The following is a 22,337-nucleotide window of genomic DNA, read 5'->3' on the forward strand; positions in this document are numbered from 1 at the left end:
TTTGTAATTCTGAAAAAGCACATTGTCTGGTCTTTTGTGTTCCTTTTTCACATAGTCCAATAATGTTTAAACTTGTGTATTTCATTAAATAGGTTGATCATGCAAGTTGTTATTGAAATAACCTTGAAAATTGTTATACTGGCCTGTTTGGTACACAACATAAACACTTTACACATTTGTTTAGCAGTTTTAAGATCCCTCTTAACAGTGTAGACTGATTGTTATTTATTTTCATTCAAAATGTTCAGCATTTGCAGGACACAGTCGTCTCAATAACCTTCCAGTTTAAATGTCATCCTTGCTCAAAACTCAACCTGTAATACATGTTACCATATACATGTCACAAGCCTAAAGCTTTAACAACAAGACTACCAGCAACACCTCATTGTTGGAGTTCTTGAAAGCACTGAACTACCATTAGGCCTTTGAGCTACATACTGTACTAACCCCCAGTCTTGTTATAAGAGCTTATTATGGCATACGGTTTCCTAAATTGCAACTTCAGCGATTGAATTTATTCTGTTCAGTTTTACAAATTCAATGTCATGAAGTGAATTTATGTCCATTAACAGTCAGTATTAAACATGTTGACTACAGCACATCCATGTGGTACCTAAGGGTACTGCAGCAGAGTTTCAATGCAGTCTCAATGAGACCTAATATTAAAACCATCAACTGCTGCTTCAAGGCTTAATACATATTTGTGAAGTTATACAAGTAATCCCCCCCATGTTTTAGAGACAAACCATTTTTTAAAGAATTTTACTTTGTTTTATAAGGAAAATACAATCAGGCTAGCAGTTTCTTGCATCCATGTGCATTAACCAAGATGCACTTAATTCCAGCATATTGCTTCGTACACAGTTTCAGCACAGCAACATTTTTAACATTTGCAGGACACACACAAAGCATGTATACAAGCAAACACATCTTCCTCAGTCTTTTTTGGTATGTTACATGAAGCAGCCCATCTTTTCCTCATTTGGGTGGTGCCGTACAACACCATGCAAACACTGGAAAGTGCAATAAATACTGCTAGAGAGGAAACAAACAAGGACCTCTTAAACCACAGAGCATTAATGATACGTTCCTGAATATTGTGCTAAATTATTTTCATCCAAGATGACAGAAGCTGGAGATTCAAAATACACAAAAACCATTATGTTTACCATCTTGCTAGTCAGATTGCATGAGTCCATCATTGCTGTATGTATAAAAAATATCATTGTGATATTCTGTTGCAGCAGTTTTTGAGAAATCCTCCAAATCTATTTTTGCATCTTTGCACTAGGGCGGACAATCACAGGTTTACATACTTACATACATACATGAACAAACACACACACACATACGCACAAAGTGAAAAATAGTTTGAACACAATCTACCTCAAGCTGGAAATCAGTATTTCAATCAACATCAATTAAGTACCTGTCTAACCCCATTGATAAAGCTTTACACACACAGCCATTCACATTCAATGTATTTCTATAAAACAAACATGGCTTAAATTAACATGTACATGAATGATCTAATGGCTTTTTTACCCATCCCAAATACTAAATACTCAACCAATCGAAAATGATTGTTTGAGAACACACATCTGTAAAGTTGTAAGGTTTTGTCTATGGACAACATCCACAGCGACCGTAGAAACACGATATGGGACACGACGTGACCATTCGGCCCTCAGGCTAGACATTAAAAATGTATATTCTTAAGCCCAAGATTATTGTCTATCTCTGTGAATCGAATGGTGTCTCACGCAGGGTAGAAATCACCTGAGTTTTCAGATAAGCTATGTGTATGTGGGGTGCAGGTGTGTATCGCTCTACACTCATTGGTTCATTTGGGACGGACTGTGGTAATCCTAGGCTCAGGTGAGAAAGTAATGGATGGAAGCATAAAAAATAGATAAATCGATGAATAAGGCTCTGGTTTAAAATGTCATGGTCGTCCATGGCCACCTCCAGCCTCATCCGTGTAAGCTCACAGACAACTGTTACATATTTTCTCAGATTCCTCCTCTGGTAGACCTCGAGGGGTCATTCTGTTGAATTGCACATGTTAAACATCTGCTTTCATTCCTTTCGCAGCTACAAACTACATTCTGTACATATTTTTCACCTGTTCCTGCTCCTCCCCTTCCCATTATGCTCAAATTTGATTGGTTAAATTAGACAGCTCAGTTCTCAGGTCCACAGGTTCAAACAGATGGTCGCAGCATCATGTCCTCCTCATGTGGAGAGGATGGGGGTTGTTAATCATCCACGGGCAACTTATCATCCAGCTCTAAATGGTTGCCTTGCTGTTCCTCGTTTTTCCCAGAATCTTGCATCAGCTGTCGCCTCTGCACCTCCGCCTTGAGATTCTCCAGGTCCTTTTGGCTGAATGAAAATCAAGGATTTAAGTTTGGTTTGGTTTAAAAAAAAACACGTTAAAACACCTATCATTACTACATCTCTCACCTGAGAGGAATAAAAATGATGCCGTTTATTATGTTGAGCTGCTCCAAAACACTGGCCATGCTTGGTGCAGTGAACTGCGGAGAGAAATCAAATAAATCAATCATAGGTAAACATCACAGGATCATAGATCTCATGACATATGCTATTGGCATGGCAAGTACAGTATAAATGAAAGGATAAATAGTTTTATATGTGCCACCCAGATGTCCCATTTCAACTGGCAGTACAGCAAAGCATCTCTCCTAAGATCTGTAAAGGTATGACTGACCTTCAGTGGCATTATGCTGGCATTAGATCCATTCTTGTAAATCTCATTCATGGTTCTCTGCAGTGCCACCGCCTGCTGTGTGAGGTACTTCAGATACTCCGAGCTCTCTTTAGTCTTCTCATGTGTTTCACCAACCTAAAAACACATGTATTGCGGATTTAAAGTAACATGCATTGCATTCATCATTGTAGATTTCAGAAGGTTGATTAGGGCACCTTACAGTCATACCCAGGCCCAAACGAAATCCACGCCCGCAGATTTTCTGCAGATTTAATGCCCATCATTGACAAGCACACATATCTCACGCTTGAGTGTGTTATTGACAAGGAACCGTCATTGACAACAAGCACATACATAACAAGTACATTAACTCTGTTGCTTTGACCGTTTTTAATGATAGAGAGCACGAACCCTTTGATATTTGAGATTAAATAAAAATTACCGCTGAGTTAAGCAGATCTCACTTGAGTCTGTCGTCTATGTGATGCGCGACGGTATACACATGATCATTTCAAATCCAATTACAAGACAAATGCTCTTGCATTGAAATGATCTTCATACGTGCTAAATTCATAATTAGAACGTATTAACACAAGCTTTTTTTATTCTGTTATAATATATAACACTATAAACAATAATATATGTCATTTTATATACAAGCTATAATTCTATCTTGACATGCACATTGTCTGGTTCATGTTGGTCCAGTTAAATTCAGAGGACTCATTGTTTTGGTTCTACTCATTTTCATTGTAAGCCTTATAAAGTAATTATTTTAGATGCAATTTTATAATATTTGCAGCTTAAATTCTCTAATATATTTTTGAAAACATTTAAAATCCGCAAATAATTTAAAAAAGAAAATTCCATAGAAAAAGCAAAAAAAATCAGCAGATTCTGTCTGACCCTGGTCATTCCCACAGTAATATAGCAGACTATTATGCAACAGATATCATATAGACCGTTTCATCGGACGCACGTGATACATGTCTGGATCCGAACTTTACTTCCGGTTTTGTTTTTTTAATGGTCTGACTAGTTGCTAAACTGATCTCTTAAACAAATGCCTCGTCGAAAATAACAAATGTTTTGGTTTCCTTGGTAATCTATGTGTTGTTTTTTTGCTTGTTATATAAATAAACTACGTTTAAAGTACTTTGTTGTTATTTATTATTTGCGGAGTTTACCGGAAGTTACGTGCGGACCACGACAGCCGCTTGTTTATGTTGTTACTGCTGAAACCGTCTTTAGATGAAATTAAAACTGCTGACATAAACAGTCTTTATGCACAAACGTATTACTGCATGTCAGCGGTTCTCCAACTAAAGGCTGCCAGGGGGCGGTGTATATAAAATACATTAATTTTGTGTAATTAAACCTCAGAAAAATAAGGCTACAAACCAACAGCAATACGTTTAATTTACTATGTTTAGTTTCATAAAAATGTTACGTTTTATGTCATACATTTTCTTTGGGAGGGCCGCGAAGGTATGCACCGTACACGATAGGGGCCGCATGCCGAAACATTTGAAAACCACTGCTGTATGTTATTATACATTTTTTAAATGATTATGTTGTCTTCATAATCATTTATTTAAATGTTATAACTTTCTCCATCTCTTAAATTACTTTAAAGCAAACAAAGCCAGGGTAGTTTTTCAAACTTATCCACATCTCATAGAGACAGAGAGAAGCTCCTATAAATTAATTTAGAATAAAATCAAGTTCTGCCATACAATTATTTTCTTAATGAATATCCAGTTTCACTCTGAAATGTCATTATAAAAATAAAACCGTTTTTAAACCGAGCATGTTTATGTTCTATGCATCACTGATTTACAACAATAAGGAAGGTTCCCATTGATGTATGGTTTGTTAAGATATGGCAAAATATTGTCCTCATACAACTATTTGAAAATCTGGAATCTGAATCTGCAAAAAATCCTAAATATTGAGAAAATCGCATTTAATAGTTCAGTACGATATGCACATATAAATACATACATATTACTATTGATAAATACATTTTTGACATACAGTATTTAGAAACTTGCAAAATATCTTCATGGAACATGATCTTTACTTCATATCCTAATTATTTTTGGCATAAAAACACAATAATTTTGACCCATACAATGGCTATTTCCAGTGTTGGGGGTAACGCATTACAAGTAATGTGCATTACGTAATAATAATAGTCTTAAGAAATTAATAAAGTAAAGCAATTTTTAAATGTACACATTAATATTTAAAGGTGCAGTGTGTAAATTTTGGCGGCAAAGTTTGCCCATTAAGGGCTTCTGTAGAAACATGGCTGCACAAAATGGCGGCTTCCATGTAAGGGGACCCTCTGTGTATGTAGATAAAACGTCTCATTCTAAGGCAATAAACACATAACGGTTGATTATGAAAGGTCTTTATACACCCTTGATAATTTAGTTTTGTATATTATTTTGCATTTCTGTCAAAAGATCCTTCTAAAAATTACACATTGCACCTTTAAGTTACTTTTTCAATAAAGTAATGCAAATTACTTTTTAGCTTAATTCAATAAAAAAATTATGTACAGAATTAAATAGTGTTGGGCGATATGCCCTATTTTCAGATCGTCCTATCGTCAGCCGGTGAGATCGGCTATACACGATATTATCGGGGGGCGTGGCAGTAGTTTACTCTTTTTTATTTGTTAATTTTTACTCATTATAACAAGTCACTTGATGGGTGGACAAAAAAAACAAGACCGTAACACCGTCATGACCGCAACCTTCTTAAAACTGATGCCATTAAAGCGAGCGCGTCATTAAAACCCTATCATGATTACTTCATAACTGTAAAAACATGCATCTGCGCACGCACACACACGTGCGCGCACATACAAACTATTCAATGCATTTATTTAGTGCTGTTGCAGAAGACTAGACGTGTCAAGCAGTGGTGCTCTCATGAGGTGCCTTTTTAAACGCATCGGCCCAGCGGAACGCAATCATATTTTAAACACAATCATATATTAAACACGAGGGACGTGTTGCTACAACTCATCAAATGCATATCATAAACAGGATTAATACCTAGTGATCTGACTTCAGAGAGAGCGCAGCTCTCTGCACGTACGCGAGAGTGAGAGAGAGGCGCTAATATGCAGCGGGTCATATTTTAAACAAAAAGTAAAGTTTGCATCAGCTCGCATGAAACGCATAAAACTGAACAAATAAGGGTTACTACTTTAGTTTATGTTTAGAATGCGGACAGACGCGAGAGCGCGTGCACGTGAGAAGCGCAGCTGCTCATGACGCGGCGCGCTGGATTTAGTGGTAGAAGGAGACCAAGACGCGCGCATAAAGTGCAGGTACGTGCAAGAAGGAATACTCTCTTTACAAGCTCTCCGCGTAAAGTGAAGCCCACAAACCCTCCTGTGAGGAAAAGCATGCATTGTCGGTGTTAATATAAAACTATGATGATAATAATAATAACCATTCGCCAACTATCGTCTTGACTATCGCCATGAAAGCCTGCCATTGGCGATATGTCTGAAGATCGTCGATACACGATACTATCGTCTATCGGCACAACCCTAGAATTAAATTAAACATAGGTCACATTATGCACTCTATGCGTACACGCCTGTGTGGAACACTTTTGAGTCAGAAACTGAGATGGAAGGCCAGAGCTCGACGTTTTTGTGATGAATTTGCAAATTTCTGCAACTTTTTAGTCATAAAAAACACCTGTAAAGGCCTGAAAGAGATCAAGCCTCAGCCAAGAAAAAGTAACGCAAAAGTAACTAAAAAGTAACGTAAGCATTACTTTCCATGAAAAGTAACTAGTAACTAAGTAATACGTTACTTTTTTTGGAGTAACTTAATATTGTAATGCATTACTTTTAAAAGTAACTTTCCCCAACACTGGCTATTTATACAAATATACCCATGCAACTTATGACTGGTTTTGTGATCCAGGGTCACAATTAATCACATAGGTTTGTAAAACTCATTGTAAGACACTAGTAGATAGTAATGTATCCTTCAAAGCTATAATCAGTTATTTTCATTGCACATGTGATTGGTTGGGTGTACCTGGTTCTTGTAAATAGTGTAACCTTCCTTCTCATGCTGCAATGCAGAGCGAAACTCAGCTTTGCTTTCATATACCCTGGCCACCAGGTGATGACTGCAGATGAACACAGTGAAATATTAGAGACATACAGTATAAACATATCTTTATAATCGTCTCTAAGAAGCCTGCATATACTATATAAGTGACTTTGCCTGTCCGATTTATATACCTGAGGGCTACTTTAAGGGACCGTGGCCCGTGGTATTTTGAATTGATGGCCAAAGCGTTCTCCAGGAAACGCAGAGAGAGGTCATACTCCATCACACCATGAAGTACCAGACCGATATTGCTCTACATCAAAAGCAAAAACACAGACTCAGCATAAACTATACCTTAACTATTCAAGTTACCACTGCATATTCAAAGCAAAGCAAAAGTTTTAAGTATGAATCTGGCTTACATCGAGCAGAGCCATTTCAGGATGGTCCTCTCCACACACAACAAGCATGAGGTATCGGGCGCGGTACAACAGTTTGAGGGCAGTGGACAGCTGACCATTGGCAAAGCAGTATAAGGCCAAGTGCATCTGTGAAGAACATACATAAAATATTTAGAAAAATGCAGACTTTTTTGGTTTACATTTTATGAAGAACACCAGTGGTGCTAGCTCATGATATGTTGGCACAAAGCTATGGTGTTGTTAAGTTCCTACTCAAATTATAGCTACTTACATATTCTTGAATAGTGTTGGGGTGTTCAATGCCCAGCACTCTTTCGCTCATAAGAACAGCTTTCTGCTGGTTACTCAAAGCCTAAAAATCAAAACAAGAATAATTACGTTGAGAGTTAGTTTAAATGATTACCGGTTTGTTTAAGCTAATTTGATCGTACCTCAGAGTGATCGCCCATGATGTAGTTGAGTCGAGCAAGCAGGCGCAGGCAGGCGCAGATCTCCACGTGCATGGCTCCATAGACATTATTAAAGAGGTTCAAGGCCTCATTGATGAGTTCACAGCCCTCCTTAAGGAATCCTAAAAAGGGAGAACGACATTTTGTAAGTGGTTGGGTTATTGATATAGCATCAATGAGACATTTTAGGGCATGACTCTACCTTGCTGAACCTTGGCCTGCCCGCTCTGGAAGAAATGGAAGGCATCTGAGGCTTTGGGGTTGACGTGCTTCACGACGGGGAAGATGTTCAGGATGTCTTCCTCAGTGAAGGCCGGCTTGTGACGGCTGTCAAAGTTGTACTCCTTTATCAAGATCTGCAAAGGAAGCACACAGGAAAGGCTTTTCTTAATAAAGGCCTGATGACACTATACAGACGCAGAGAGATTGATAAGAGCTTTACCTGAATCCCAGTCTTGATCGAAATCTCCCTCATCAGTGTGATCTTCTGCAAGCCGTATTTCTCTACTGCCTGGTCCACACTTTCACTGCAGAGAGACAAAAACATCATTATGAGCAGAACATAAGACAGACTATGTTAATCCTGCATTTACAGTTTTTATTTCCATTAACATTTATGCGTTTGGCAAAGGGAATCGATCCTTGAGTTTGGGCATCGCAAGTGCCATGCTTTACCAGTTGAACCACACTAGGAAACTTCACCACAGCACTTTTTTCAGGGTATATAAGCTTTAATTTACAAGTTTAATTGTAATTCTCACCATTGCAGACCAAATTGATAGTAGCTTTGTGCCTCCGAAGCAATGTTCTTCCACAGCTCACTGGGAGTCAGGCTGGCCCAGGCGGTGTTGTCCCCTCCACCGGGGACCCTGTTGCGTCTCTTCCTGCTCTTTTTGCGTGACACCAGCTCATCCGCAGGGAGGTGAGCTACAGCGTCTGGGAAGGCGCTTAATAGGCAGTTCAGGAAATGGCTCACAGCAGCAGAAAGAGCAGAGAGCTCTACACCCTGTACATGACAAACAAGCATTCATGTACAGGTTTGTGCTTTTTATTGAAATAGTCAATCACTAACAAAAAAAGGTCCAATGGTTATTTTGAATGGTGTACTTTTTAAAAAAAATACCACCATATTACCATGGTGCAATGTCAATACCGTGGATACGTACCACAGTAACTATTCAATATTACTGTGCTGCCATGCTATTGGTTTTCAAGGTAAGTCATGAAGCTTACCTGAAGATATGTCTTGAAGATATGTTTAGCACATCTGGTGATCAGCTCACAGATTCCTATTCTCTGCATGTAAAACGAAAAACAAATTTTTACATTTTGAAAAGTTAACAATGAAACATTTGAAAAATGTATATATATCTTAACTTACGTAGATGTGCTCAAGTTGTGCTTTTGCAGACATGTTGTCCATAAATTCCAGCACAGTACCAAGGTAGCGCATGTTAATGCCACGTTGATGGAGGGCTTCTGTCAGAGTTGCTCCATCCATTGGCAGAGAGCTGTGATCTAAACAGTCTTTTACCTACAGAAAGATGCAAGAACACGAATTCAGGTCATTCAATGGCACCTCAAAAACCTGATTGGATTATTTGTTAAAGGAACACTCCACTTTTTTTGAAAATATGCTCATTTTCCAGTTCCCCTAGAGTTAAACATTTGATTCTTACCATTTTGGAATCCATTCAGCAGCAAAGTCGTACGGGAGCTGGAAAATGAGCATATTTTCCAAAAAAGTGGAATGACCCTTTAAAGGAAAACACCACTGTTTTTCAAGATTTTACTTTGTTCTTACCTCAACATAGACAAATGAATACATACCTATCTCTTATCAATGCGAGCACTTATTCCCTGTATAGCATGATGCGAATGTGCTAGCATTTAGACTAGCCCCATTCATTCCTTAGGATCCAAAAAGGACTGAATCCAGAAGCCACCAAACACTTCCATGTTTTTCCTATTTAAAGACTGTTACATGAGCAATTACAAGAGCAAGTATGGTGACGCAAAATAAAACTTAGCGATTTTTTTAAGCGGATAAAAAATGAGCACCCAAGGTCGAAGTGCTGCAAACTACGTGCTCTTCCGCATACAATATAGTTCTCGTTTTTTTCAATATAGTTCCCTGTACAAAGATTAAGTGTACGCATTGAAAACAGATAGGTATGTATTAATTCATCTAAGTTGAGGTAAGAACATAGTAAAATAAAAAACGGTCGTGTTATCCTTAAATATTACAAGATGGAGTGCGAATAAGATCACTTACAAAAGATGGGATCTGGCAAGACACTAGGAAAGCTGCAGCATCTTTGAGAAGTTGTTTCTGTTTCTGGATCTCCTCAGCAATGTCTTCTGGGAAACGCACTCCTACAATGAAGATAAATAGATCAGGTCATCAACCTCGGCCATATATGATTAAATCAAAAAAATCGCAGTCTGTTTACAAAAACAAATACACGCTGAATACCTGGAGAAAAAATATCTGGGTTGAAGCGAATGTCGAAAGAGGTGTTGCTGATAGAGCCCACAGCTTTACAAGCATTGAGGACCACTTCTCTGCTTTTGGGGTCTGCAAAAAGGCAAATGTTTCACCAAATGTCAAAATTTTATTCAAACTCACAAGCAACTTCCAAATTCATGATTAATTGTGACGCAAGCATGCAAAATAATAAATCACATTGTGATTGGGTGTTTGGTTAAATCATAAGTAGCAAGTTAATCCCACACACAAAAAATTAACTCAATTTGCCAATCCCACCAATAAATAGTTAGACAGGAGTATGTAAGTATGGTGCAACATAGGAGGAAATAACCTGAAGTCCCAAAATATTAAAGCCAAGATATCACAAAACCAATCTAGGAGATAATTTTCTCCTTCCATGAGCATCAGAGGGAACAAAAGCAAATGGCACAGATGTCGAAAAAGCAAATGAAAAAGACAGCAGGACATCTAATGAGGTGATGATGGAACCAGATGGATCATTGCTAAAAAGGCATCGTTTACATGTACATGCCAACTCTTGCTTTTGTTCCCTTTAATGCTTTATTTTGGATGCACTCATGACGTACCAATACCGGATCCATCTTCTGCTGCTAAGGACTCGGCCAGCTCTTTAGCTTGGGCAAGTCCAGGTATATTTTCATCAGCTTCCTTACCCTCCAATGGACTATCACAGCCTCCGTTCTGACTCTCTGCAGCTGAGGGTTCATGAGTACCATTGGTGTTTGCCGTAGGAATCTCTGCATTCAGATTGGCCTCCTTGCTCTCTGGAGCAGAGTTTTCAGGCACGGATGCTTCTGGAGACAGAGCAGATTCAGAGGAGGATGTGGTTTCAATAACCTTGTCGGATGCTTCGAGGGCATGTGGTTTGCCTTCAGACTCCGCATCTGCCGTGCTTGAGTCTTGAAGGGCGTTTTTGCTGTCTTTGTTCGCCTTCTGCTGCATTAGCTGAAGTGCTGCCATCTTCATGAAGAGAAGATATCTGAGGTGAAAGAGGTTCACAGGTTTAGACACACTGAAAAGCAAACTTTCAGGAAGCAGAAATTGCATGCATATAATTTACATTAAATTATGATTTGAAATAGATTACATACCTGTGCTCCACAAAGGCCTCGATGAGTTCCTGGCGCAGACACGCAAGGCGATGGCGATGTTGACGTGGAAAACCCAACTTTTGGCTCTCCGGTGCAAGACCTTCTCCGTCCACTGGCAAGAAGTTGAGGTCGGGAGGGAAGGTGCGCAAAAGGTCCAGTATGTAATGGCGACCGTCATTACCGATTATACCTTTGCATTCCACAGAGGAGCAAAGCTCCACAGCAGCATCTTTCTCATTGAGCACGGCATGTTTCTGCACCTTCAATGGGCGACTGGTCTTCTCCAGAAGCTCCAGATACTTGGGGTGAGACACAACAGTCTTGCCAAAGTCAATGGATCCGTAGATGACGCTCTGCTCCTGTTCACGCTCCAAGATGCCAGGAATGATGGACTGCGCAGTTACACGGTAACCCCGGTAGTCCACCACCACCGTGCCCAGGGTGTACAGACCCTCAACGTCTACAGCGCTGTACGCTCTCACCCCGTTCAAGTCGTTGGTGGGGGCGGCATGGGCGGCAGCATCCCCGCCCAGCTCCCTGTAGTGATCACGAACGTCAAAGCCCAAGCTGAAGAAAATGTTGTTCCAGATGAACATCTGCATGCGCGTCTCCTCTCCAGGGTTGATCGCCATGACATTGCCATCGATCACCGCCATTGCACCACGTGTCGCTGCGGCGGCAAAATCGCTATGGACCTGAAAAGCAAAAGAGTGTTTAGTCAGTGTTGAAGATTAAAGCATGCTTGTTTTAAATTTGGGCTTGTTAGTCACACCTTAAATATGGCTCTTTCTCTTAGCAGACGCTCAGGGAGGTTCTTACGAGAAAGTTCTCTGGTGGTTTGGAGCTCCTCATTCCAGTCTCTAGTCTAAGGATTCAAAAGCTCTTTAATACCACAATATTCAAATTCACAGATACTTTCACAGACAGAAGTTTTTTTACTTGGCCAGGTATGTGCTCCTCATAACCCAGACGAGAGGTGTAGGCATCCTCTGCTCTCACACAATCCATGGCATGGTCGATCTGTGGTGCAGTCCAGCTGTACACTTGGAAAGGAGTGGCTATTCTCTCAAACGGATGTCTCTGAACCCTAAAAAGTGTGGATCGATGTTAGTGAAAAGACTTAATAAATAAACAAACAAACACCTGAAGAGATTAAATGCATTACCTTTTCTTCTGCAGAGAGCTGAAGTTCTTCTTAAAGGCAGGGCTTATCTGGCTAAGCAGTTCCACTAGGGAGTGGCTGAGAAAGCTGGGGTTGGCTGGCTTAGGGTTGAAGATATAAGTGGTTGACCTGCAATAGTCAACATAGATGTTAAAAACACAGACATCTTCCTCAGAGGGAGAGATCACCACATTGTTTAGCAATGTTAAGTGAATGATTGATGGCTGTGGAAGGTCATTGGTCGCTTACTGATTGAGGTAGAATCCACGTGTGGAGGCAGTGATGCTGACGTGTCTGTCCTCTACTGTCACAACGTACAGGTACATGAGGTCGCCGTGCATCTTCCTGTTGCCGGGCGGTGGGTTCCAGCCACTCATGGTCAAGACTTTTAGGCACTGCATAGGCTGCAGGTTAAAGAGGGCATCGAGATTAGGAACTCTCTGGGGCGGTTTTCCAGACAGGGCTTATCCTAGTCCCAGACTAATATGCATGTTTGAGCTGCCTTAGTTTAAACACACCTTGTACTGAAGCATCTTAACGTATGTCCGTCCCATTGTTTTGTCTTAAAGGGACAATTCACTTTTTTTGAAAATATGCTAATTTTCCAGCTCCCCTAGAGTTAAACATTTGATTCTTACCGTTTTGGAATCCATTCAGCTGATCTCCGGGTCTGGCGCTAGCACTTTTAGCATAGCTTAGCATAATCCATTGAATCTGATTAGACCATTAGCATTGCGCTAAAAAATGGTTAGGAACTATACTCTCATTCTGGCGTAATAATCAAGGACTTTGCTGCTGTAACATGGCTGCAGCAGGCATATATTACGCACTGCCTGAAAATAGTCCCCTCCTATTGAAACTAACCAAGGGGACTATTTTCGGGTACTGCGTAATATCACTACGCCTGCTGCAGCCATGTTACATCAGCAAAGTCACTTATTATTACGCCAGAATGACATTATAGTTCCTAGCCATATTTGTTTAGAAAATCGCAGCTTTTAATTTTCCGTCGTCTTAGTACACAATGTAACTACAGAAGAGTAAAAAGTTTTAAATAGGAAAAATATTGAAACTCTTTGGTTATTTTTTAGCGCAATGCTAATGGTCTAATCCGATTCAATGGATTGTGCTAAGCTATGCTAAAAGTGGTAGCGCCAGACCCGGAGATCAGCTGAATGGATTTAAAAACGGTAAGAATCAAATGTTTAACTCTAGGGAAACTGGAAAATGAGCATATTTTCAAAAAAAGTGGAATGTCCCTTTAAGATGCACACCAGTTTTGTTTTTTTGTAAAGTCTGTTTGTAAAAACTTCTTTAAAGCAACACCAAAGAGTTTTTTTACCTTAAAATAACGCTTTCAAAACAGTTTCAGTCGTTTATCCACTCTAAACAGGGTGAGCAGCACTTTCACATTCGCTTTGCAGCCCTCTATCGGCCAAAACCGCACTAAAGAAGTTTCCAACCGTTGGGTAGCGGTCCCGTAGTCCGAGTGAATACTACAAAAACTTGCTTTACGGCAGATCTACAATCCAATTAGAGCCAGCTATGCCTCAGTATTTATGACAGTGGGTAATGGACAATTACGCTTCTAACCTGTAGGGGGAGCAAAGAGCCAAAACTCTTTGGTGTTGCTTTAATGTCCCAATATAACGAACGCCTAGTACTGGATAACTCTAAACCTTATCCAGGAAACTGCCCCTACATAATATACAGGCTAAATAATAATTTGTAACATTTCAAATAGATAAAAATATCATGTTTGGATTGCAATATCAAAGTGATTTATTTTAAATTAATGACAACCGCCCACCTTCCAGTCTTTGTTCTGTGGCTGGAGGGGAACTAAAGGACGCTCTTTGCTGCCTGGCAGAATGTGCTCAGGTGGCGTGCAATCGATCTGCTCAAGTTCACTGCCCTTCTTCTTGCGTTTCCCAGTGTCTATGGAGGAAATAACAAAGCAGTCATCACAAAAACAACAACCTGAAAAACTAACAAAGACCTCACATTCTTCCTATCACACACATACCTCCAAGGTCTCCATCCGTGAACACGCTGAGGAACGAGAGGGAGTTGCAGTCCACTCCATTGTAGGCGTCTGATGGATCCAGGCTCTTCAGGAGGTCTCGGATGTGGCGAACGTGAATGCGGGCTTCACGTACAGTGTAGGGTTCTACAGAATGAAAACACATAGAGCTCAGTACCTTCTAATAAGATGCTCATTTAAGATTTAAAGGTATACTACAGCCAAATAACAAATTAGCCCATGATTTACTCACCTCAAGCAATCAGAGATACATACGTACATTATCTTTCAGACTAACACGTTCTGAATTATTTTACTAAATGTCCTTAGAAAACAGGGATCAGGGAACAATTTCTGACTTTAAATCCCCAAAAAGTGCATTCATCCTTCACAAAAGTAATCCACATGGCTTCAAGGAGTTAATAAAGGTCTTTTGCAGGTAATCGATGTGATTTTGCAAGAAAAATATCCATATTTCAAACTTATAAATTATAATAACTAACAGCATCGGTAACGACAGCATCTTGGACTCATGCAAGAGTTTATGCATATTAAGTGTTGGTTGCGTGAATTGCATGAGTCCAAGATGGAGTTGTTACCAGAAGCTAGTTATTATAGTGTATAAAATGTATAATTTTCTTACAAAATCGCATCGATTACCTACAGCAGACCTTTATTAACCCCATTGAGCCGTGTGGATTAGAGCTGTCACGGTTATGACATTTTGCTGACGGTTAATTGTCTAATAAATTGTGATGGTTATTACGATTAATTGCCTGTTTTAAGGCTTTGACGGTTATGACGATTAATTGTCTGGGTTTTTTTGCTTTGACATTTAATTCTCATACATTTTTTTACAGATTGTTCAAGAAATAATTTCACACATTGTTGTGATTATTTAAATTAAATCTTTTGCAAGGTTTACCTGGCAGTAAATATTAATACACATATTTAAAAGTAATCTGATACGGTCTCGTTTATATAGGTGATTCACTCCCCCTTGTGTGTTTAAAGAGATCTGCAATCATTGCGGTGATCTGAAATCATCGCGATGAGGTCAAACAATCGCGATGAGATGATAATTTAATCATTGTGACAGCCCTAGTGTGGATTACTTCTGTGAAGAATGGATGATCTTTTTGGGTCTCAAAGTATGAAGTTGCTCCCTGATCTCCACCATTATAAGCTTGAATGAGCAAGCACATTTCTAAAATAACTCCAATTGTGTTAGTCCGAAAGATGATGGACGTGTGTATAGATCTCAAATGGCTTGAGGGTGAGTAAATCACAGATTAAATTTGATATTTGGCTGGAGTATCGCTTTAAGTAGATGCGCATTAAATTGTACCTTCCACAACTTTGAGAAGGGAACCTTCTTGTAGGCCCTCGATGGACTTGAGCTCTGCAAAGTTGTCGAGTACATTGCCATCAAGCTGCAGGGAGAAGCAGGTGCGGTGGCAGGTATCCTCACGGTCCATCAGCACTTGGTGGATCTCCTGCACCATCTCTTGTGGTGACACCTGCATAGGAACCAAAAAGATTGTTACATTACTTACATTCCCCAGTTAGTAATTACTCAATGTAATACACACCAGCTGACATGGCTCACCTGAAGGTCAAAAGGTTCAGTTCCTGGTGCTTGAATCTTCACTGTAAAGCCGGTGTCTTGAATTACAATCACTTCTTGTTCATTGGCATCTTCACCAGAGTCTGCATCAGCATTGCCATCCTGCTTGGAGTCGGCTTCCTCAGCGTGATCATGACCACTGTCTCCGTTCATTATTGCTTTGTCACCACGGTGCCCTGAGGGTGGAGGAACAGAGGTATTAAGGTTTAGATAAGCCAGTAAGCATTCAAATATGAAACTGACGCATTGTATAACTAAAATAAATAAGACAATATTACATGCTTGATTTTGACAGGGCAGTGGTGACATTGAGGTTTTCCAACCCCCAAAACTAACAATAAAGCCTCATCTAGAGTACTACTCCCAGTCATCTTGGTGCAGTTTAAAATGTACATATACGTGTAATATAAATGATTGTGCATAATTAAAAACATATGAAAGAAACATATTACAAGCAATTAAAGGTCACCTAATATGAAAAAAATTCACTTATTTTATTTTGGGCATAACTGTGTGTCGCCCAAAAAATCTGCCCACTCCTTTCTTTTAATTCTTGTGAAACCTCAACAGTCTCATGGAACATGATTATAGTGTTTTCTGAGCAAACTGCACAAGCCCCGCCCACAACCATTCAAAGACTAGAGTTAGATCATAACTTCAATTTTAAAACTTCTTTAAATAATCCATTACCACACGGCCATTATGAACATTGAAGTAAGGTGGTCGTCTTTAAAAATGCTCTATGTTTTCGGTACAGATAACAGTAAACAAAGAGGAATGTAGTTGCTCATTTGCATTTAGAGAGACATACACAAAAACAACACCTCTTCCTGGACACACAAAGTAAGATGGTATAAATGATATATAGGGTATTTGGGCATGAAACTTTAAAGAGACACAATCTGGAAACACCTGAGACTAATATTACATCTAAAAAATTGCCAAAAAAAGGACATATTCTTACAAAATAATAAAATATCTTAAAAAAGGCTTATATGCCTCATAAACCCTTTAGGGAGGGGGTGCACTATTTTTGAAAAACGCTTTGGAAAAGGGAGTCAGGCCGACTACTAACACACTTGTGGCCAATCAGCAGTAAGGGGCGTGTCTACTAACCAACATTGTTGCTTGAGTTGTGTATGTGTGGGGCTATCAAAAGAAGATCCAGACTCTATTGGGGTAGGGGTGTGTTTGTTTAGGTGATTTCAAATGTCAACATTGGCTTTCAGAGATCGTGCACCCCGCCTTTAACTAAAAGATGTTTAACCAAACAGTAAATAAATCCTTCTAATAATAGTAAGATTGGTCACTTATCAAAATAATCCTTAATTCCAGCTTTGTATGGTTGACAAAGATGTAAAAAAGAATATAAATATTATTGTAACATTCATCTATTTCACACCATAGTACATTTTATCAGCCAGATCTATGGTCAGCTAAGCACTAAGGTACTTAGTTGCATAAAGGTTAGTGGATTTTAACCAGTAGGTCAGCCAACTAGTACACAGTACAGCTTCTGATCCCCTATAACACTTCACTTCTGCACACAATACAGCTCCCACAGCGCAATGGTGAGCTGCCATGGAAATCTCCACGGCAACAATTTAAGTCCTAGGTCTCGGGAGGGGGGCGCTCCTGGCATTTGTCTATGGCTGAATGCTGTCCGACCAGTGGTGCAATATCATATGACTTCATTGTTTAAGAAAGGTCCCCATTGCTTTGATTCAGTCATATCCCAGGCACTTATTCTGAGCTTGCACGTTTTAGCATACTGAATTGAATAACATGACAAAACTTTGATTCCTAATAAGGAAATTTTGTTTTCAGGCCCCTTCTGATGTAACAGCTGTCTCGGACGTAATTCAGCATGCAAGAGCAAAACACACTGTTTGCTTTTCGACAACTGCAGCTCGTCCTTGGCTCTCCTCAATGGCAACAAAGTGTCACGGCTATAGCAACAAACAATTGGTCTCACAGTACAGACACAGAGGGTCACAGGGGAGAGAAATCAAAAGGATTGCACAATGACCCAAGTTGAAGTCTGAATTTATATATTGTAGACTTTTGACCAAAAGTAAATAGCATGTTTAAAAAAACACTAACTTTAAAGGAATGTGGAGTTTGCTCTGCCTCTCACTGAATGTAAGGTATTTAAACAGTATTGCATTAGCTACTTACAACACCTTCCTAATTGAAGTCAACTATTCTCAGACCGAGCGGCACCATATGGCCCACTGTCATTTATTTCTTTATCTTGATCTAGGTTGCCTGTTTACACAGAGCTTTCTTGATCCATTGCAAATCTAATCATGAGCATTACGTTAAGGTGGCCTATCGGATAAAGAGCTGCCAACAGAAAGACTGTTAGGTCACAGCAGAGGTGAGAAAGTGTGTACACTAAATTGGGAGATTACCTCTAAATAGTGTAGTACTTGGTTGGGAACTTTTTTGCTTAATAAAAAACATGCATGATCAGTAACAATAAGAGAAAAGCCTTGCAAATGTGTCTCATTTCTTCTATCACTAAACTAAACATTGAAATCTAGATTTACACAAAACAAACCTCTAAACCACCTAAACCAGCCGATCCAGAGATTTGCATCTGACAAACAATCTTTTAAATAGATCAAAGTATGCATGAAGTAACTTGCAACTCAATGTTGCACAATGCAAAGTCAATTCCCTTGTCTTTAAATAGGCCCTCCCACTTTACTGGGTGAAGTCCAGCCGTACACCACATTTAGTGCATTTAAGAACTGGTATGCTAATCCTCCCGTTACGGATTTATAGCTAAACATCTACCAGCATGGTAATCTGTTTGGTGTAAGTTCATAACATGGTAAATGTGCTGCTGATTCTAATGACTTTCTTTCAGTGCTGTTTAAATATATTATCACAGAAAGAAATATGCATCATCACACAGTGCACTGCATAAGGGGAACAGTTAGGACTCAAATACAACAGTAACTAAACACTCAATTATTCATTTGCAACACTCTGTTGTGATTCTGCAGGTAAATCATTCAAGGCACAGATAAAATGCAAGTAGTTAAAAGAGCACCCCTGAGTGCTACGGTTAACCAGTTAAGAAAGCTTTTATACATTAGTGACCCTAATTTTGCTGCAAGAAAAACTTTTTTTTAACAAAACCACTTTAACAACAATCTGAAAAAGGCACCCCTACTAATTGGGAGCAGTACAAACCAGCAGTTAATCCTGAAGTCAGGCACAAGAGTACTGTGTTGTGGACAACTGTCAGACATTACAGCTGAAATCATGGTGGTCTGAGACTTGAGGACAGAAAACACAGGGCTCAAAACCTCCTGAGATTTGGGACAGCAGAATATATCTGCAAACATTTGGCCCCAGTAATGCAATGGGCCCTAATGCTTTATTAACTTGAAGTCTCTGCAGGCAATATAAAGCTACAGGGAGTGAATCTTGGCATATTATTTAAACATTAAGCAAGAGAGATGGCCATAAGTTGATGTGCTGCTAGATATCAGAGCTGTTAGAACTCTCCAACACATGGTTTGATCAGTCAATTACTACATTTACATTTATGCATTTGGCAGACGCATTTTAATCCAAAGTGAGTTACTGTGCATTACTAAGTAAGTATAAATTTACTAATGTGCCTGTTCCCTGAGATTGAACCCATGATCCTTTGTTCTGCAAACGCAATGTGAGTGTGATGAATTGTGTGATGACCAAATAAATTACAGGAAAATTTGAAGAAAATTTACAACGTGCCTTCACTTTCAAATTCCAACAAAATGGCATAATGTAATAAAACAGATTTAAATATATATTTACCAAATATGAAAATGAATCAAACAATGTCTGAGAATCCTTAAAAGATTTATTAAGCATTTATTGCATTCATCATGATGCAACTGGAACTGTCAAGTCACATCAGATGCACAGACTATATTTCTCAACCAAATATTACACAGACATCATTTTAAGCATTAAATTCAAACGATCAAACACTGTCAATGACTATCACAGTGACCCGTACTACAGCTGTCAGGTGCCCAGTCTTTTCCAAGGTCTCACAGACTGCAGCAGCTAGCACAGTGTGCACATCACCCGGCTATTTGCTCTTAACCTCATCAAATGACAACAGATCCTGCCTCGCTTTGTGGCTCGGATGTAAGTCGTACTTTACAGGACTCATCTTAGGATGTAAGCAAACTCTGTAAACCCGACACTTACCTAACAGATCCCTCTATATTTAACTGGTAGCAATAACCTTCTATCGGCATACATGCACCATGACTTTTCATGTGCGTCTACTTCCGCTTCCCGGTCGAGGAGCGAAACACCTTGCTGAATGAAAACGGGAGGGGGCTATAAAACACACGCGTACAAAACAAAGCCTTATATTTCTAACACAGTAATAACTAATCAAGTAAAACGGTTGAGCTGTTGATTAAATATTTTTTTTAATGTAAACGTATATTCAACAAAGCGAAATTTGAAATCAAACTGTGGTAAAAACAAACAGCCACCCCCATTCTGCTGAATGGTTGAGTCCCAATGAAGGTGACCTTCAGTTGAATCGCGTTCATGCGCGCTGTTAAAGAACATGTGCGTCAAGACTTCACAGCAGCTAGCGGACATGCTACTAACAACACATTGCTGTAAGATGAAAGTTAGCTAGCCTTCACAACCAGCATGCAAAACATTTAACAGATTTAAAAAAATATGCAAAGTTTATTTAAGAGCTGCATGTGATACTTAAGCAAGCAAATAGATAGTGTGAATATTGACTTGAGTTCAGCTGAGGTAGCAGCATCCAGATAGCTTTCACTCACCTTGGCTAAAGTTTAGCATCCCGCAATCCTTTTAAATTAGCCTGATGATTAACTACAACTTCTTAACATGTAACAGTACACATGGCAGTACTGGCATGGCATAGATTTTAAGTTAAACATTGATATTACAATCAATGATGCTTCAATAACCTGCAATTTGGGTTTCAGTGTATCGTTATTGGGTTTATCTGTACAAAGTACTAATGGAAAGTCCAACAGCATCAATCCATAGTTAAAGTACCAAGTAATAAAATAAGTCGCCTGTGCATTCCAAACTTTACCACAATGGTTGAATGGATGCTGGAGCCTTATACATTAACAGGTACTGACTTGTCCCATATTCACTTACGCAAGACACATGTCGTTCATTGTTAGTTAAAAGCAAATACATTTGCAAGACTGCCTGTCTCCGTCCTACTTTACTTTGACCTCTATTCAGTCAAACATAAATCAGGTTTCAACACTGATTTACTTTAAAGCCGGTCATAGGGTTTAAAACGCATTAAGGAAATAGCGCAATGAATGGCTTTGAAGTTTACATACCGCATGCACATGGATCTTTCAAGGCTGTCTTGCTCGTCTCTTTGCTGTTCGTTGTTTCGCCTTCCCGAGCCAGGTCAACGGTGTTACAGCTCGGCACTGATGCTGGGATGTCATCCGTCTTGCTAACCATGATTCGTTTTCCAGAAGATTAACTCTGTTTCAAAGCTAGCAACCAATTACCGTTGCTGAGGGTTTTTTCTGTGAGTCTGTTGTATGGCCTTCTCCGTTAGACGCAATGGCTGGCCGGTTACATGCAAAGATATTACAAAAACAATTTCACTTCCGAAGGACAGCTCTCTGCCTGGCTGTCACACGTGCTTTCTCCTCCTCTTGACCTGTTTGCCTTTGTATTTGTTCCGCCCACTAAACACACGGTCGGCTACGGCAAGCCCACAAGTCCATTTCTGGTGTAGAGAAGCGCGTTTACAGAAACGCTAACCTTTTGGTTGCAAGTTGTTATTCAGGATTTAGCCTAATTAATTGATGTTATGCAATTCATATTTGAGACTCAATGCCGGCATAAAATAGGATGCAAGGATCTAAACAATAAATTAAAAAATTTAGGTTGTTTTAATGCTGCTGCGTTGGCCTACAGAGCAATTAAGGCAGTGCTCGAATTGAGGGGGGCTGGGGGGATCCGGGACCCCCTATAAGAAGTAGAAATTATACTTAAGGGGGTCCCTCAGATATTTTTATTTTAGTAAAAATAATGCTGATAAACTCATAAGGATGTAGTACATTTTGTGAATTAATTATTTACACTAATAAATGTCGTGTCTATTTAAACATGTGAATGTCCATTGCTAAGCGCATGTTCGTTTTGTACTTGCTTAGCGCTGCTTCAGCCAAGCGCTGATGAGGGG

At 39.5% G+C, this 22,337-nt stretch overlaps 1 protein-coding gene across 3 annotated transcripts; it reads right to left on the minus strand.

Moving 5' to 3' along the window:
- Positions 1 to 746: 746 nt before the first annotated feature.
- On the minus strand, positions 747 to 21,822 carry cluha (clustered mitochondria (cluA/CLU1) homolog a). Of its 3 annotated transcripts, none has more exons than XM_055196603.2 (26): positions 21,475 to 21,822; positions 16,094 to 16,287; positions 15,833 to 16,004; positions 14,488 to 14,631; positions 14,272 to 14,399; positions 12,711 to 12,865; positions 12,465 to 12,590; positions 12,239 to 12,386; positions 12,072 to 12,164; positions 11,300 to 11,994; positions 10,862 to 11,187; positions 10,173 to 10,274; positions 9,972 to 10,072; positions 9,078 to 9,230; positions 8,930 to 8,992; positions 8,458 to 8,702; positions 8,139 to 8,223; positions 7,899 to 8,052; positions 7,679 to 7,818; positions 7,519 to 7,599; positions 7,248 to 7,373; positions 7,017 to 7,138; positions 6,808 to 6,901; positions 2,735 to 2,869; positions 2,467 to 2,540; positions 747 to 2,385 (listed from the first exon to the last, which is right to left on the minus strand). In XM_055196603.2, exons 1-26 carry the CDS (start codon positions 21,602 to 21,604, stop codon positions 2,259 to 2,261), a joined length of 4,113 nt encoding a protein of 1,370 aa, XP_055052578.1. In that variant the 5' UTR covers positions 21,605 to 21,822; the 3' UTR covers positions 747 to 2,258. The 3 variants fall into 3 exon arrangements, with proteins under 3 accessions (XP_055052578.1, XP_055052576.1, XP_055052579.1); XM_055196601.2 differs by having other exon boundaries at positions 10,775 to 11,187; XM_055196604.2 differs by lacking the exon at positions 21,475 to 21,822 and adding an exon at positions 20,330 to 20,456 and having other exon boundaries at positions 10,775 to 11,187.
- Positions 21,823 to 22,337: the final 515 nt, after the last annotated feature.

Source organism: Misgurnus anguillicaudatus, chromosome 24 (assembly GCF_027580225.2).
Source record: "Misgurnus anguillicaudatus chromosome 24, ASM2758022v2, whole genome shotgun sequence".
NCBI classification, from domain to species: Eukaryota; Metazoa; Chordata; class Actinopteri; order Cypriniformes; family Cobitidae; genus Misgurnus; species Misgurnus anguillicaudatus.